Below are 19,009 nucleotides of genomic sequence, written 5' to 3' on the forward strand. Positions count from 1 at the left end.
CAGTGGCTGGAGCGTGAGCAGGTGCAGGATGGTCACAGTCTTCTGCAGATTCATCCCTTCGTTTTTTCCGCTCCGAGCGCAGCTGAGAGTTACCACACACTCAATATTGAGACTGCGGTATCCCCGCCCACAGCTTTCGGTTGCTGCCCTCGCTCTGACCCAATTGTGTCATTGGAGAAACTGCTGCCTCTGCCATTGGTCGATAAGCAGTGCTGTGGGCCGGGGATCTGTATTTCTGCCTCTGACAGAGGATTCCTCTCACTGCAGAGTTGCAGACTCAGGAAGGATCATGGGGAACCGGCTCGCTCAGATGCTCATCATTATCTCACTTCTCAGTAAGTATTTCCTTCCCAGTAAAACTCCATTCTCCTCCTGGCTGCTGTAACCCCGATGTTATTGTTGGTAAAAATAATAGTGATGGTGAAGATTAAGTTGATCAATTTGGGGGTGATACTGATTGTTGTTCTTAATCTATTTTTTATGTCAGATTGGAGCCACCAGGATACAGTGGAGCAGCCGGATGCAGAAATAAAGGTTGAAGAGGAAAGTAATGTCACACTAACCTGCAACTTGAAGACAAGCACTGCTAACCCGTATGTGTACTGGTACAGTCAGAGTCCTGGGAAGTCTCCACATTACATGCTTCGTGTTCTAGGAAAGAACCTTTACAGACACCCTGACATCACCAATCGCGTTTCAGCAACCTTAAACAAAACTGCGAAACTTAGCGAGCTAATGATAGTCAACACGCTGATGTCTGATAGCGCACTGTATCTCTGTGCCTTGCAGCCCACACTGCTACAGATATAGCGGGTCCCGTACGAAAACCCAACAGTCAGAGTCCCAGTTAGTGCTCAGCAAAGAAACAATAATCCAGCCTCCACAGTGAGAGTTACAGTCGGGGACCATTAGAAACTTGCAACAAATCGCACCCTACTTCACAATATTCCAGATGTGATCCCACGCATACCCTCAATAATTGAAGCATAACCTCCATGTTTTTGTGATGAATTCATTCACCTCACAATAAATAACAATATTCTCATTATTTGCTGCACCTGGAAACTGACGTTTGTGATTCACGCACTCGGACACCCAGATCCCGCTGAATCTCAGTCCACTGTGTGTCTGCTTCGCAAAATTTACAATTTAATATTTTCCACATTATATTCTGTTTGCCAGACATGTGTCCATTCAATTATCTTGTCCATGCCCTTTTATAGGCCCCTAAGGTCCTCTTCAACATTTACTTTCCTACATCTCTCTCTGGTGAGCAGATTTAGCAACTATACCGTCCAAGCCATTTATCTAAATTGTAAACGTTCGAAGCCCAGCACTAACCACATCCTGACAAACTAAAAAAAAAACAGTTTGATGTTCATTGTGGATTGCAGGAAAAGGTTACAGAATTACAGATCCCGGGATTCCTGCTGAGGCAATAACAAACTGGGAAAGACCTCCACGATCACAGGGCAGAAAATGTGTATCAGACTTTGAACAAGCTGTTATCGGGACGGCAGCTCGCAGCGTTACCGCCAGTTCTTTGTCGATATTTTATGTTAATAACAGGAAATAATTGGGGACCACCTCGCCCTCTGGCGCGTTTCCCAGTGGGAGGAATTTACATGGTCAGAACTGTGGAAAGGGTGTAGATTTACGTATGGAGCAATATCCAATAGCAGTTCTTCAAAAGCCGTTTTTCAAGCCATGACATGTCGAATTATCAAGGAAGATTGAATGATGTTAAAACAAAGGCCGTTTTACATTATTTCTGAGTCGCTTCATTTATGATTTTACCTGATCCTTCACTCTGTGCATCACACCCGTTATTTCTCACTTTTTTTCATTTCTCTTTTCATTGTTTCAGAACGTGCGTATCTTTACGTATCTTTACGTATTCTTCTTTCGCTCATTCCGGTTTGCATGTTAACGCTTCCCCTTCGACTGTATTTCCAATTCTCTTCCTGTTTCACCCTCTTTAAATCTTCCCCTTCTCGCTACGTTTTGCTCTCATTCCCCCTTTCCATGGAATTCCACATCCCGCCTCATGAAACGCCGATATTCCAGAAACAGCAAAGCGGCTTGGTAAGACGGTGCAGGTTTTTGTATGGGGTCTCCCTCTGTTAGTTACACTGTGGCTCACAGCGCAGAGATATGTGGCGGTGTCTGTAACTCGCGCGGCTCTCACAGTCAGGATACTGAGCTTATTGTTTCCAGCGATTGAAGCTGTAATCCTCCCGTGTTGGTCGGTTCCTCTTGTGGCCATCACCAGATGCTGGGGTGACTGGTTCGGGTACTGTCTGTACCAGCTTACGAGGTTAAAACCTATACTGCTGGTGCAGTTCATGGACACGTTACCCGCTTCACTAACAACCATCCACCCAGGGAGCTGCAGCATCGCAGCTTCTCCGCTCACCTCCGTGCAGATCAGAGTGAAACACAGCAAAATGCCAGTGTGAACCCGAAGCATTATCAGTTCACACGCAAGACCGAGCTCGGCTCAGAACCAGGAGATGAATACTATATTCTGAAAAATTAACGGGGTGCCAAACACTTACTTCGGGTTCACTCAGTGACGTGTTTCTGTTGAACTAACTAAATGAGCTGAGCTTCCTTCAGGTTTAACCACCCATTCTCCACGTTTCACACTGACACCAGCTCGCACTGAGAGCACACACCTGACCTCCCACGTTAAATAATTTCCATACATCACACTGCTCTCTGGCGGTGTATACTGGTAAGTGCACGGTGCAATTATTCACTTGAACTGCCGACAAGTTGCATAGTAACGAATGAGAACATATATTCCCTCCTTCCTGTTATAGCTACTTTCTTGCGGGAGAGACTAAATCTCACCTTCATGTCTGCTGTCCAAGGATTGCGGTGCCTTTTGCTCACTCACTCTTCCTGCAGCGTTGTTGCACACTCCTCACTCACTCTTCCTGCAAATCTGACCACTCGGTTTGACAAGAAGGTCCTGATGAAGGTCCTTATATCTTGTTCTAATTTGAACCCGTCAAATGCGAACTCGTCTATCTATCGGACATTTGTAACAGTAATAGCAACAGTGAGAACACATGATAATAAATAACTTTTTTTAAATTTCAAGTTTCATATCAGTGTTAAAATAATGTTTCTGTTTACGCACTGGCTCCCTCCATCACATTTTCTTCACTATATATATTCACCCAGTCTCTCACTGCCCTCTGGTGGCAGCGACAATCATTACAATGTGCGCTTCAAAATACCTGTCCCATTTCTGGAACATGAGGCCATAAGACATTGGAGCAGAATGAGGCCATTTGGCCCATCAGGATTGCTCCGCCGGTCAATCACAGCTGATGTGTTTCTCATCCCCATTCTCCTGCCTTCTCCGTATAACCCTGATACCCTTATTAATCAAGAACCGATCTATCGCTCTCTGGTGTGGGGCAGCTGAGGCGCAGCGAGGTCAGAAGCACGTATTTCTTGCGGCACTAGCTGCTGGAAGGGAAGTGTTTAAAGGGACAATTAAAAAGGTAAGAGAGACAGACAAGGCGTTGGTATCGGACGGGGACGGGGACGGGGGGGGGGTTCAATGGGGTGGGGGGCCGCGGTGATCGGGGGGGGGGGTACAATGGGGTGGGGGGCCGCGGTGATCGAACAGCAAGCGAGGGGGTCTGCTCAGACCGGGCGTGTGTCGGGTCACAAGGTGGGGTCGGGTCAAACCAGAGGGCCTCCGAAGGAACAAAGAAGAGGGTATGGGAGGCGCAGAAGGAGTGTCGGAGCGGAGGGAGGAGGGTCAGGTTGGACTGGAGTTGGGGGGGGGGGGGTCAGGCATTTGGCCCATCCAGTCTGCACCGACCCTCTGAAAGAGCACTCTACCTCGGCCCACTCCCCAGCCCTAAACCCTGCAACCCCACTTAACCTGCACATCCTTGGACATTAAGGGACAATTTTCGCATGGCTACTCCACTTATCCTGCACATCTATGTTGCTGACGGTGTAGCCTCTGGGATGTCCATGTCCCGATTACAAAATGGACACTTGCAAAGACTGCAGGGAAAATTGGACAATGTTAAGAAACAAGCAGGTGCAAGCTCTGTCTGTTGATTAGAACCTTAAACTCTCAGACAGAACAGAAACTACCAAGCAATCTACATACTAATGAGCCATCTCCGGGGGCAAAATGGAAACATTTAGACACACAATGTTAAGGCAGGCTCCCCGGCGTCAGAAGAGGCTAAGACAAAGCAGACTAACAGTCACCAGGACACGCCCAGCGATCAGGGAACCACCCACCTATTGGAGGAAAATCGATACACTGATTGAGAAAGACCCAATTAGTTGAGGTCAAGTTCAAGGCCCGCCCAGCGGACTTCCGGGTGCGGGCGGACTTCCGGGTGCGGCTATGCAGAGCTAGGTCGCATATTCGGTAGCTCCCGCTTGGAACGGACTTTTGGGCTCCCACGGCATTGGTTTGACATTTCCCGGTGTGGCAGGAAGACTGCAACATTCCCCTGACAGTGTCGCCCAGGAACTTTATGTCTTTTGGTTACCAGACCCGGCAGAAACAGTAAAAGATTTGGCTGCAACAGGATAAACAGGGCCTCTTCCAGCATGCAGGCGGGGGAAGGGCAAGCTTAAAGCTGCAAACTGACCTGAGGGCCTTTATCAAAGTTGAATTCTAACAGCAGAGGGAACAACTGTGAAAAGATCTCACCAAGGCCGCTGAACATAGAACGTAGAACATAGAACATAGAAAATACAGCACAGAACAGGCCCTTCGACCCACGATGTTGTGCCAAACCTTTGTCCTAGATTAATCATAGATTATCATTGAATTTACAGTGCAGAAGGAGGCCATTCGGCCCTTTGAGTCTGCACCGGCTCTTGGAAAGAGCACCCTACCCAAACTCAACACCTTCACCCAACACCAAGGGCAATTTGGACATTAAGGGCAATTTATCATTGGCCAATTCACCTAACCCGCACATCTTTGGATTGTGGGAGGAAACCGGAGCACCCGGAGGAAACCCACGCAGACACGGGGAGGACGTGCAGACTCCGCACAGTCAGTGACCCAAGCCGGAATCGAACCTGGGACCCTGGAGCTGTGAAGCAATTGTGCTATCCACAATGCTACCGTGCTGCCCTTGAGAACAAATAAATCTACACTATATCATTTAACCGTAATCCATGTACCTATCCAATAGCTGCTTGAAGGTCCCTAATGTTTCTGACTCAACTACTTCCACACGCAGTGCATTCCATGCCCCCACTACTCTCTGGGTAAAGAACCTACCTCTGATATCCCTCCTATATCTTCCACCTTTCACCTTAAATTTATGTCCCCTTGTAATGGTTTGTTCCACCCGGGGAAAAAGTCTCTGACTGTCTACTCTATCTATTCCCCTGATCATCTTATAAACCTCTATCAAGTCGCCCCTCATCCTTCTCCGTTCTAATGAGAAAAGGCCTAGCACCCTCAACCTTTCCTCGTAAGACCTACTCTCCATTCCAGGCAACATCCTGGTAAATCTTCTTTGCACCTTTTCCAAAGCTTCCACATCCTTCCTAAAATGAGGCGACCAGAACTGTACACAGTACTCCAAATGTGGCCTTACCAAAGTTTTGTACAGCTGCATCATCACCTCACGGCTCTTAAATTCAATCCCTCTGTTAATGAACGCGAGCACACCATAGGCCTTCTTCACAGCTCTATCCACTTGAGTGGCAACTTTCAAAGATGTATGAACATAGACCCCAAGATCTCTCTGCTTCTCCACATTGCCAAGAACTCTACCGTTAACCCTGTATTCCGCATTCATATTTGTCCTTCCAAAATGGACAACCTTTTGAAGAAGAAGGTTGGCCGAGGAGCTGAAGAAGCGGGGACGAGTCTTCCGGGGGCGGCCATGGAGGAGTAGGTCGCGCATTCGGCAGCTCCCGTCTGGAATGGACACTTAGACCTTTTTCAGGAGTTTCCACAGACATTTTGGGGTAGATTGGTGAAGCGAATACTGCCAAAAGGATTCCCTCTCGAGACTTCCGGTTGTGGCTATGCGGAGCTAAGTCGCACATTCGGCGGCTCCCGCAAAAACGGACTTTTGGGCTCTTTTCTGGCCCCCAAGGGCACTTTTTCGACGTTTCCCGGTGTGGGAAGGAGTTAATAATAGCTCCCCGTCAGTATATGGCTTTAACTAGGAGCGGGATGACAGAAAAGGTGGTGCTGGACCCGAAGAAGGGAGGGAAGAAGGACAAAATGGCGGCGGGCGGAGACCAGGCAGCATGGAGGCAGTGGGCGGAGGAGCAACAGGAGGGTATCCAGCGCTGCCTCAGAGAGATTAAAACGGACCTGCTAGTGCAGATGAAGGCTTCAATAGATAAGCTTACTGGAGCCACAGACGGCCCGGGGGGTGGCGATTCGAGAGGCACAACAAAAGGTCTCTGACAATGAGGACGAGATCTTAGTCCTGGCGGTAAAGGTGGAGGCGCACGAGGCGCTCCACAAGAAATGGCAGGAGCGGTTCGAGGAGATGGAGAATCGGCCGAGGCGGAAGAATCTGCGGATTCTGGGCCTCCCGGAGGGGCTGGAGGGGCCGGACATGGGGGCCTATGTGGTCACCATGTTAAACTCGCTGATGGGAGCGGGGTCCTTCCAGGGTCCCCTGGAGCTGGAAGGGGCCCATAGAGTGTTGGCAAGGAGGCCCAAGGCTAACGAGCCTCCGCGGGCAGTGCTGGTGCGGTTCGATCGGTTCGTCGATCGGTAGTGTGTGCTCAGGTGGGCCAAGAAGGAGAGGAGCAGCAGGTGGGAGAATGCAGAGGTTCGGATATATCAGGACTGGAGTGCCGAGGTGGCGAAGAGGAGGGCCGGGTACAATCAAGCGAAGGCGGTGCTGCACAGGAAGGGGGTGAGGTTTGGCATGTTGCACCCGGCGCGACTGTGGGTTACCTACAAGGACAGGCACCATTATTTTGAGTCTCCGGAGGAGGCGTGGGCCTTTGTTCAGGCAGTGAAGCTGGACACAGACTGAGGGTCGGGTTGGGCGATTGGGGACTGTGGTGGATATGTTATGCCTATTTTTGGTTCGGGGGGGGGGGCCTCTGCATTGTTTTGGGTCTCTTTTTCTCTGTGTTTTTCTCTTTCGGGTTGGGGAGGGTGGATGGGGTGGGTTGGGCACTGTTTTGGTTGGTGGCGGGGCCTGGTAGGTGGAGAGCGTGGGATTTTTTTCCCGTGCTGAAGACTGGGGGGGGGGGGGGGGGGAACCGGGGCGGGGAAGCGAGGATTGTCTCCCGCGCTTAGAACAGAGGGGGAGAGCCTGTGAATGAGGAGCGGGAGAGGAGGGTGTGCCACACAATGGGAGGAGTCGAAGGGGAGGTGGGAAGGGCTGGGGTCAGCAGGAGTCAGCTGACTTGCAGAAGTACAATGGGGGGAGTAAACCAGCTAGCATGGGTCCTAGCCAGGGGGGGGGGGCAATCGAGTTGCTGCTGCTAAGATCAAGGAGGAGCTGGAGCGAGTGGGGTGGGTCGAGACGGGGGTATGCCGCTGTGGGGAACGGGCCGGGTGTGGGGTGCGGGTGCGTGGCTGGCCGAGGAGGGGTCACGGCTAGTCGGCGGGGGAGCGGGGCTGGTAGCCCCCTGATCCGGCTGCTAACCTGGAATGTAAGGGGACTGAATGGGCCGGTTAAGCGGGCTCGCGTGTTCACGCACCTGAAGGGGCTCAAGGCGGATGTGATTATGCTCCAGGAGACACACCTGAAGGTGGCAGACTAGGTAAGACTGAGGAAAGGGTGGGTAGGTCAGGTGTTTCACTCGGGGCTTGATGCCAAAAATCGAGGGGTGGCGATCTTGATGGGAAAGAAGGTGTTATTCGAGGCGTCGAGCATTGTGACAGATAATGGCGGTAGGTACATAATGGTAAGTGGTAAGTTGCAGGGAGAGAGGGTGGTACTGGTCAATGTGTATGCTCCGAACTGGGACGATGCGGGTTTTATGCGGCGTATGTTGGGTCAGATCCCAGACTTGGAAGTGGGGGGGCCTGATAATGAGGGGAGACTTTAACACAGTGTTGGATCCTGCACTGGATCGCTCCAGGTCTAGGACGGGTAGGAAGCCGGCGGCGGCTAGAGTGTTGAGGGGATTCATGGACCAAATGGGAGGGGTGGACCCTTGGAGATTTGCAAGGCCGGGGGCTAGGGAATTTTCATTCTTCTCACATGTCCATCAGGCTTATTCTCGAATCGACTTTTTCATTTTGAGTAGGGCACTGATAGCGAGAGTAGAGGATACCGAGTATTCGGCAATAGCCATTTCGGGCCACGCCCCACATTGGGTGGACTTGGAGATGGGGGAGGAGAGGGACCAGCGCCCGCTGTGGCACTTGGAGGTGGGGCTGTTGGCGGACGAGGAGGTGAGCGAGCGGGTCCGAGGAAGTATAGAGAGGTACTTGGAGACCAACAACAATGGGGAGGTCCGAGTGGGGATGGTATGGGAGGCACTGAAGGCGGTGGTGAGGGGAGAGCTGATCTCCATCAGGGCCCATAAGGAGCGGAGGGAGCGGGGGGAGAGGGAGAGGCTGGTGGGGGAGATGGTGAGGGTAGACAGGAGGTATGTGGAAGAACCTGAGGAAGGATTGTTGAGGAAGAGGCGCAGCCTCCAGGCCGAATTCGACCTGGTGACCACCAGGAAGGCGGAGGTGCAGTGGAGGAAGGCCCAGGGGGTGGTCTACGAGTATGGGGAAAAGGCAAGTCGGATGCTAGCTTCGGAAGTGGGACGCAGCTAGGGAGATCGGGGGAGTTAAGGACAGGGGAGTGAGCATGGTGCGGAGTGGGGCTGGCATCAATGGGGTCTTCATGGACTTCTACGAGGAATTGTACGATCCGAGCCCCCACGGGAGGAGGGAGTGATGGGCCGTTTCCTGGACCAATTGAGGTTTGCAAAGGTGGAAGAGGGACTGGTGGCGGGACTGGGGGCCCCGATTGAGCTGGAGGAGCTGATCAAAGGGATAGGAAGCATGAAGGCGGGGAAGGCACCGGGGCCAGACGGTTCCCCGGTCGAGTCCTATAAATAATATATGGACCTGTTGGGCCCGCTGTTAGTTAGGACCTTCAATGAGGCAAGGGGGGGGGGGCTTTACCCCCGACGATGTCCCGGGCACTGATCTTCTTGATCCTGAAGCGGGACAAGGATCCCCTGCAATGTGCGTCTTACAGACCGATTTCCTTGCTAAATGTAGATGCCAAGGTGCTGGCGAAGGTCTTAGCCACGAGGATTGAGGATTGTGTGCCGCAGATCATCCATGAAGACCAGACGGGGTTTCTGAAGGGGAGACAGTTGAACGCGAATGTGCGGAGGCTTTTGAACGTTATCATGATGCCGGCGAGGGAGGGGAAGGCGGAGATAGTGGTGGCAATGGACGCTGAGAAAGCCTTCGATAGGGTAGAGTGGGGGTACCTGTGGGAGGTGCTGAAGAGGTTCGGGTTTGGGGAGGGGTTTGTCAGGTGGGTTAGGCTGTTGTATGAGGTCCCGATGGCGAGTGTGGCCACAAATAGGAGGAGGTCCGAGTACTTTCAGTTGCACCGAGGGATGAGACAGGGGTGTCCCCTGTCCCCCCTGTTCTTCGCACTGGCGATTGAACCCCTGGCTATGGCACTGAGAGAGTCGAGGAACTGGAGGGGGTTGGTGCGGGGTGGGGAGGAGCATAGGGTGTTGCTTTATGCGGCTGACCTGCTGCTGTATGTGGCGGACCCGGTGGGAGGAATGCCAGAGGTAATCAGGATCCTTGGGGAATTCGGGGACTTTTTGGGGTACAAGCTCAATATGGGGAAGAGCGAGCAATTCGTAGTTCAGCTAGGGGACCAGGAGAGGGGGATTGGCGAGCTCCCACTAAAAAGGGCGGAGAGGAGCTTCAGGTATTTGGGGGTCCAGGTGGCCAGGAGCTGGGGGGCCCTGCATATGCTTAACTTTACAAGGCTGGTGGAGCAAATGGAGGTGGAGTTCAAGAGGTGGGACGCATTGCCGCTGTCCCTGGCGGGTAGGGTGCAGTCAATCAAAATGACGGTGCTCCCAAGGATTTTGTTCCTGGTCCAGTGCCTCCCCGTGTTTATCCCGAAGGCTTTTGTCAGGCGCGTTAACAGGAGTATAATGGGGTTTCTGTGGGCGCGAGGGACTCTGAGGGTGAGAAGGATGTTCCTGGAGCAGAGTAGAGATAGAACAATACAGCGCAGTACAGGCCCTTCGGCCCACGATGTTGCACCGAAACAAAAGCCATCTAACCTACACTATGCCATTATCATCCATATGTTTATCCAATAAACTTTTAAATGCCCTCAATGTTGGCGAGTTCACTACTGTAGCAGGTAGGGCATTCCACGGCCTCACTACTCTTTGCGTAAAGAACCTACCTCTGACCTCTGTCCTGTATCTATTACCCCTCAGTTTAAAGTTATGTCCCCTCGTGCCAGCCATATCCATCCGCGGGAGAAGGCTCTCACTGTCCACCCTATCCAACCCCCTGATCATTTTGTATGCCTCTATTAAGTCTCCTCTTAACCTTCTTCTCTCCAACGAAAACAACCTCAAGTCCGTCAGCCTTTCCTCATAAGATTTTCCCTCCATACCAGGCAACATCCTGGTAAATCTCCTCTGCACCCGCTCCAAAGCCTCCACGTCCTTCCTATAATGCTGTGACCAGAACTGTACGCAATACTCCAAATGCGGCCGGACCAGAGTTCTGTACAGCTGCAACATGACCTCCCAACTCCGGAACTCAATCCCTCTACCAATAAAGGCCAACACTCCATAGGCCTTCTTCACAACCCTATCAACCTGGGTGGCAACTTTCAGGGATCTATGTACATGGACACCTAGATCCCTCTGCTCATCCACACTTTCAAGAACTTTACCATTAGCCAAATATTCCGCATTCCTGTTATTCCTTCCAAAGTGAATCACCTCACACTTCTCTACATTAAACTCCATTTGCCACCTCTCAGCCCAGCTCTGCAGCTTATCTATATCCCTCTGTAACCTGCTACATCCTTCCACACTATCGACAACACCACCGACTTTAGTATCGTCTGCAAATTTACTCACCCACCCTTCTGCGCCTTCCTCTAGGTCATTGATAAAAATGACAAACAGCAACGGCCCCAGAACAGATCCTTGTGGTACTCCACTTGTGACTGTACTCCATTCTGAACATTTCCCATCAACCACCACCCTCTGTCTTCTTTCAGCTAGCCAATTTCTGATCCACATCTCTAAATCACCCTCAATCCCCAGCCTCCGTATTTTTTGCAATAGCCTACCGTGGGGAACCTTATCAAACGCTTTGCTGAAATCCATATACACCACATCAACTGCTCTACCCTCGTCTACCTGTTCAGTCACCTTCTCAAAGAACTCAATAAGGTTTGTGAGGCATGACCTACCCTTCACAAAGCCATGCTGACTATCCCTGATCATATTATTCCTATCTAGATGATTATAAATCTTGTCCCTTATAATCCCCTCCAAGACTTTACCCACTACAGACGTGAGGCTCACCGGTCTATAGTTGCCGGGGTTGTCTCTGCTCCCCTTTTTGAACAAAGGGACCACATTTTCTGTCCTCCAGTCCTCTGGCACTATTCCTGTAGCCAATGATGACATAAAAATCAAAGCCAAAGTTCCAGCAATCTCTTCCCTGGCCTCCCATAGAATCCTAGGATAAATCCCATCAGGTCCCGGGGACTTATCTATTTTCAGCCTGTCCAGAATTGCCAACACCTCTTCCCTACGTACCTCAATGCCATCTATTCTATTAGCCTGGGGCTCAGCATTCTCCTCCACAACATTATCTTTTTCCTGAGTGAATACTGACGAAAAATATTCATTTAGTATCTCACCTATCTCTTCAGACTCCACACACAATTTCCCATCCCTGTCCTTGACTGGTCCTACTCTTTCCCTAGTCATTCGCTTATTTCTGACATACCTATAGAAAGCTTTTGGGTTTTCCTTGATCCTTCCTGCCAAATACTTCTCATGTCCCCTCCTTGCTCGTCTTAGCTCTCTCTTTAGATCCTTCCTCGCTACCTTGTAACTATCCATCGCCCCAACCGAAACTTCACACTTCATCTTCACATAGGCCTTCTTCTTCCTCTTAACAAGAGATTCCACTTCCTTGGTAAACCACGGTTCCCTCGCTCGACGCCTTCCTCCCTGTCTGACCGGTACATACTTATCAAGAACACGCAGTAGCTGATCCTTGAACAAGCCCCACTTATCCAGTGTGCCCAACACTTGCAGCCTACTTCTCCACCTTATCCCCCCCCCAAGTCACGTCTAATGGCATCATAATTGCCCTTCCCCCAGCTATAACTCTTGCCCTGCGGTGTATACTTATCCCTTTCCATCATTAACGTAAACGTCACCGAATTGTGGTCACTGTCCCCAAAGTGCTCTCCTACCTCCAAATCCAACACCTGGCCTGGTTCATTACCCAAAATCAAATCCAACGTGGCCTCGTCTCTTGTTGGCCTGTCAACATATTGTTTCAGGAAACCCTCCTGCACACACTGTACAAAAAACGACCCATCTATTGTACTCGAACTATATCTTTTCCAGTCAATATTTGGAAAGTTAAAGTCTCCCATAATAACCACCCTGTTACTTTCGCTCATATCCAGAATCATCTTCGCCATCCTTTCCTCTACATCCCTAGAACTATTAGGAGGCCTATAAAAAACTCCCAACAGGGTGACCTCTCCTTTCCTGTTTCTAACTTCAGCCAATACTACCTCGGAAGAAGAGTCCCCATCTAGCATCCTCTCCGCCACCGTAATACTGCTCTTGACTAGCAGCGCCACACCTCCCCCTCTTTTGCCTCCTTCTCTGAGCTTACTAAAACACCTAAACCCCGGAACCTGCAACATCCATTCTTGTCCCTGCTCTATCCATGTCTCCGAAATGGCCACAACATCGAAGTCCCAGGTACCAACCCACGCTGCCAGTTCCCCTACCTTGTTTCGTATACTCCTGGCATTGAAGTAGACACACTTCAAACCACCTACCTGAACGCTGGCCCCCTCCTGCGACGTCAAATCTGTGCTCCTGACCTCTATACTCTCATTCTCCCTTACCCTAAAACTACAATCCAGGTTCCCATGCCCCTGCTGCATTAGTTTAAACCCCCCCAAAGAGCACTAACAAATCTCCCCCCCAGGATATTTGTGCCCCTCAGGTTCAGATGTAGACCATCCTGTCTGTAGAGGTCCCACCTTCCCCAGAAAGAGCCCCAGTTATCCAAAAATCTGAAACCCTCCCGCCTGCACCATCCCTGTAGCCACGTGTTTAAATGCTCTCTCTCCCTATTCCTCATCTCACTATCACGTGGCACGGGCAACAACCCAGAGATAACAACTCTGTTTGTTCTAGTTCTGAGCTTCCATCCTAGCTCCCTGAAAGCCTGCCTGACATCCTTGTCCCCTTTCCTACCTATGTCGTTGGTGCCAATGTGGACCACGACTTGGGGCTGCTCCCCCTCCCCCCTAAGGACCCGGAAAACACGATCCGAGACATCACGTACCCTTGCACCTGGGAGGCAACATACCAAACGTGAGTCTCTCACGCTCCCACAAAATCTCCTATCTGTGCCCCTGACTATAGAGTCCCCAATTACTAATGCTCTGCTCCTCTCCCCCCTTCCCTTCTGAGCAACAGGGACAGACTCCGTGCCAGAGGCCCGTACCCCATGGCTTACCCCTGGTAAGTCCCCCCCCCCCCCCCCCACAAGTATCCAAAGCGGTATACTTGTTTCTCAGGGGAACGACCGCAGGGGATCCCTGCACTGACTGTTTTTTCCCAGTCCCTCTTACAGTTACCCACCTATCTCCAATCTTTGGTGTAACTAATTCCCTGAAGCTGCTATCTATGACCCCTTCTGCCTCCCGAATGATCCGAAGTTCTTCCAACTCCAGCTCCAGTTCCCTAACTCGGTCTTGGAGGAGCTGGAGATGGCAGCACTTCCTGCAGGTAAAATCAGCAGGGACAGTAACTGCATCCCTCACCTCAAACATCCTGCAGGAGGAACATTGCACTCCCTTCCCTGCCATTCCTCTAACTTGGGTGAGCTGGAGGAGAAGTACGGGCTCCTCCCCCCCCCCCCCCGGGGAACACCTTCAGGTACTTACAGGTAAGGGCGTTTGCCAGACGGCAGGTGGTGGAATTGCCACGGCTACTGCCACACACAGTACAGGACAGGGTGCTCTCGCGGGGGGGGGGGGGGGGGGGGGGAGTGGGGAAGATCTCGGAAACTTACCAGGTGATGCAGGAGGAGGAGGAGGCCTCGGTGGTGGAGTTGAAAGGTAAGTGGGAGGAGGAGTTGGGAGAGGAGACCGAAGAGGGGACGTGGGCAGATGCCCTAGGGAGGGTGAACTCTTCCTCTTTGTGTGCGAGGCTCAGCCTCATACAGTTTAAGGCGCTGCACAGGGCACACATGACCGGGACAAGGATGAGCAGGTTATTTGGGGGTGAGGACAGGTGTGTTAGGTGCTCAGGGAGCCCAGCAAATCACACCCATATGTTCTGGGCATGCCCAGCGCTGGAGGAATTTTGGAAGGGCGTAGCGAGGACGGTGTCGAGGGTGGTCGGATCCAGGGTCAAACCGGGCTGGGGGCTCGCAATATTTGGGGTGGCAGAGGAGCCGGGAGTGCAGGAGGCAAAAGTGGCCGGAATTCTGTCCTTTGCATCCCTGGTAGCCGGGCGAAGAATTCTCCTTCAGTGGAAAGATACGAGGCCCCCAAGCGTGGAACCCTGGATCAGCGATATGGCAGGGTTCATTAAATTGGAGAGGGTGAATTTCGCCTTGAGAGGGTCGGTACAAGGGTTCTTTAGGCGGTGGCAACCGTTCTTAGACTTTCTGGCAGAACGATAGACATTGGCCAATGGCAGCAGCAGCTCGGGGGGGGGGGGGGTTGCTTTATTTTTGTTTATGTTATTTACACTGGAGGGTCTGAGGGGGTGTATACACCTGTTGTCTTAAGTCGGGGTGTTAATGTTAATTTATTATTTAGGTACGGGGGGTGGGGGGAGGAGTTTGGGGGGTTGCTTTTTTAGATTGTGTTTTGTACTTAACCCTGTTGGGTTCTTTTTTCTTTCTCATTTTGTTGTTGATATTTTATGAAAACCTTTAATAAAAATTATTTTAAAAATAAAAGTTCAAGGCCCGCCCAAAAGCGCACGGAGCCCTTTTCAGTATAAAAGATATTCCCCAAGGGAGAATCTTCCTTCTTTGGCTTTGGCTCTCACCGAAGAGAGAGACGAGCCTAGCAGCTGCACCAGACCAAGTAAGTCCCATGTCAATGCACGCTACGAGATAGACGCTCCTAGTGGCTACACTGTAAACAACTCAACCCATCAGCCTCAGAACCGAGCAACGGCCATTGTTCCTCTCACTGACTGGGCACCCGAAGCTAAGTATAGGCTTTAGTAATAGTGGTAGTCTAGTTTGTAGAGTTTATGCATGAGTAGATTTGACTGTGTGTAAATAAATGAGCATTGCTTTTGAACTTACTAACTGGTGTACTGAGTCATTGATCAGTATTCGGTTCTGAACCTTGTGGCGGTGTCGAAAGATACCTGGCGACTCTTGAGCAAACATAATTAAACAAAGCCAAATTAAGAGCCAAACAAAGAGAGCAACAACGGCTCAGTATATCATCAGATTCGCAAGGCCTAATGTTCATGCAAAATACAGAGTTCTCATCCAAACACCCATTGTTTACAACAATGCCCACCAAATTCATTAGAATTTCATTTGTTCCAGCTCTGGACGAAACAACTGCCCACCTCACATAATAAATAAGCCTATTCCTGTCAACCTATTTAGCATGGAGATGAACAAATTCACTTTGTGGCTTTCGATCTGCGCCATCAGGATGAATTGGAGTCCAATGAGCTGTGAGAAGATTTGTTGAATTGAAGAGAAAAGGAGCTTACAGGCAATTGGATGTGACTCGATGACGTTGTGAGCAATGTACCAATCAGCAGGCACTCGGATGTGACTCAACCTCTTCTCAACTCTTGACGAAAACAATTTCAGCCTCAACCAGTTCTGCTGAAAGCTGCCACGATCTCGCTGCAAACATGTCACCTGTTACTTTGTATTTATTCCTCACAGCGGTCTCGCTTTTAACCGGTAAGTTCACAAGTTGCTCAACTCTTTATGTCACAGCTTTTCTACACATGATATTCTGTCAGGCAGTGCGCTCAATACAAGGGGGGTGGGTGTGGGTGGTCGGACAAATAGATTGACGCCAACTTCGAAAGGTCATCCGAATTTCGCTGGTCCCAGCACGGAACACTGCTGGAAGTCGGCACATTTCCCGAGGGGATGAGAGCGGAAGAGTTGGGTTGAGATTGAAGCTCCTCTGGTGCCAGTGAATGACCTTGACAAACAGCAGACTGTCAAACACACAGACCGTTAGTACTTTGCGCTTCCAGTTACAGTGACTGAAGGTGAGGACCGGATCTCGTTAGAAAGAACGGAATCTTTGTGTTAGAAGATTTATTTAATCCGTCCAAACATTTTCCCGTTGCAACCACTAAGCTGTGGAAAATATATTTCTATTGTCTCGTCTGATCATTCTCTGAGGTTATTATTCAGGATGATGGGACGAATCTGCGGTACAGACTCAGTGAATTCGCATTGTTTAATTTATAATCATTCTGGGTTCTTACAGGACATTGTCGAGGAGATTCCGTTTCACAGATACCGGCTTCAGTCACAGTGAATGAAGGAGATGATGTTCAGTTGTTCTGTAATTATACAGCTACAAGCACGAGCAATCCTTACCTATTCTGGTACCGTCAGTATCCCAGCGGATCCATGGAGTACCTGCTGCAGATTAGTAAATTCACCGGGAATACCGAGAGATCTCCAGGGGACCGTATTTCAGCGGAGCTCAATGATACAATCCGCACCGTCCGGCTGAGCGTGACTAATACAGAGCTGACAGACTCCGCGGTGTATTACTGCGCGCTGAGACCCACAGAGACACAGAGCTGGGCTGAACGTGTACAAAAACTGTCACCACTCAGCATAACAGAGCGTTAGGCAAACACTGTGATGAACGGCGAGTCTGAAATGGAGCCTGAAATCGAGGTGAGATCTCAACTTTTCAATTCTAACTTACACTTTTAGCACTAATAAATTTATTGCCAAAATAAAGCAATGGAAGGGGGCAGTTTCGAGAATGAAAATTAGAATATTTATAGAGCTTCAGGTTCCAAAGTATTTCACCATCACTGTTACAACAAAATGTAGAAAACCCAGCAGATAATTGGACTCAGCATATCATCCCATACAATAATATTTAACCGTCTCGCTGTTACAGTGATTGTGATTGGTGGATGGATATTGGACAGGGCGTCTCTCCTGCTCTTTTTTTGGAAATGGTGGCCATGCGATGTGAATACCTCCATTGGTATGTGTTTCACTGTGTCTGCTTCGCACAGAGATACATTCCGGAGGAAGGCAGTGTCCTCAATTTAACATATCATCCAGAGGCCAGAAACTCTGAGAGTGCAGCATTCCCTGAGGAATGCACCGTCTCCTCGGTAAATTCCAGGATTGTTGTTCCTGACGGACTGCCGGTGTCCTGTTGAGAGGAAATAACCTCTGAACATGCTGGACCATAAGACCATAAGACATAGGAGCGGAAGTAAGGCCATTCGGCCCATCGAGTCCACTCCACCATTCAATCATGGCTGATTTCAACTCCATTTACCCGCTCTCTCTCCATAGCCCTTAATTCCTCGAGAAATCAAGAATTTATCAACTTCTGTCTTAAAGACACTCAACGTCCTGGCCTCCACCGCCCTCTGTGGCAATGAATTCCACAGACCCACCACTCTCTGGCTGAAGAAATTTCTCCTCATCTCTGTTTTAAAGTGACTCCCTTTTATTCTAAGGCGGTGCCCCCGGGTCCTAGTCTCCCCTGCTAATGGAAACAACTTCCCTACATCCACCCTATCTAAGCCATTCATTATCTTGTAAGTTTCTATAAGATCTCCCCTCAACCTCCTAAACTCCAATGAATATAATCCCAGGATCCTCAGACATTCATCGTATGTCAGGCCTACCATTCCTGGGATCATCCGTGTGAATCTCCGCTGGACCCGCTCCAGTGCCAGTCTGATAAAAACAAACAGAAAACAATTCAAATGTCAAAATTCAGAATCAGCCTCATATCGACCAACATAACGCTCACCCGCACCATCTCAATATCATTTAATGAACAAGAATATCCGGTTACTCAGTGAGGGGAGAATGGGGGTTTTGCAGTGAAGGAAATCCTAAGTAGGGAGATCATAACGAGGAGATCGAGAGGCGGTTCCCCGCGATAGTTCCGGGGGGTGGGGAGGCGGGGGGGGGGGGGGGGGAGGGTGGGGGGGGGTCAACTGACGCTACCTGCACCTATTTGTAAGATATATTTCTATTGGCCCTTTTCGCCCTGACAATAACTTTTGAAACGTTCTGTTGATTCTTCTCTCATCAATTTTGGCAAATGGTGACAACTCACAGTGCAATTAATATCGTTCACCTCCACCTTTTGGTGGCCAAAAGTTGGTCTCGTAAACCAAAAATCGCGGGTTTGAATCCCGTCCGTTCCTTGGTGTCGCTGCTCGGCTCCCCTGAGCTCCTTGTGCTGAGCCAATCAAAGTCCTTTGATTCATCTTTTCCCACAAGCACCCACAACAGGAAATATCATCCATCTGCCCCTGTCTTCTTTACAAAACATTGAACCTTCAGCTGATGGAAATAATTCCGCACAATCTGGTCTCTGAAAAAAACTAAATTCTGAGCACATCACATGAGGAGCAGGAGGTTATGGGGGATTTGAGGGAAATCTTATTTAACTAGAGGGTGGTGACGGTCTGGAATAAACTGCCTGGAAGGGTGGTAGAGGCAGTCTGCTTCACATCCTTCAAATAGTACCAGGATGAGCACATGGCACGTCATAACTTTCAAGCCGATGGGCCA

General features: G+C 50.2%; 1 gene segment (V, D, J or C); it reads left to right on the forward strand.

Moving 5' to 3' along the window:
• Positions 1-289: 289 nt before the first annotated feature.
• On the forward strand, positions 290-17,080 carry LOC140417822 (T cell receptor alpha variable 3-like). The segment is given in 3 exon segments: positions 290-335; positions 488-547; positions 16,707-17,080. Coding segments are annotated over 3 exon segments (480 nt in total).
• The last annotated feature ends 1,929 nt before the right edge of the window (positions 17,081-19,009 follow it).

Source organism: Scyliorhinus torazame, chromosome 5 (assembly GCF_047496885.1).
Source record: "Scyliorhinus torazame isolate Kashiwa2021f chromosome 5, sScyTor2.1, whole genome shotgun sequence".
Taxonomy (NCBI): domain Eukaryota; kingdom Metazoa; phylum Chordata; class Chondrichthyes; order Carcharhiniformes; family Scyliorhinidae; genus Scyliorhinus; species Scyliorhinus torazame.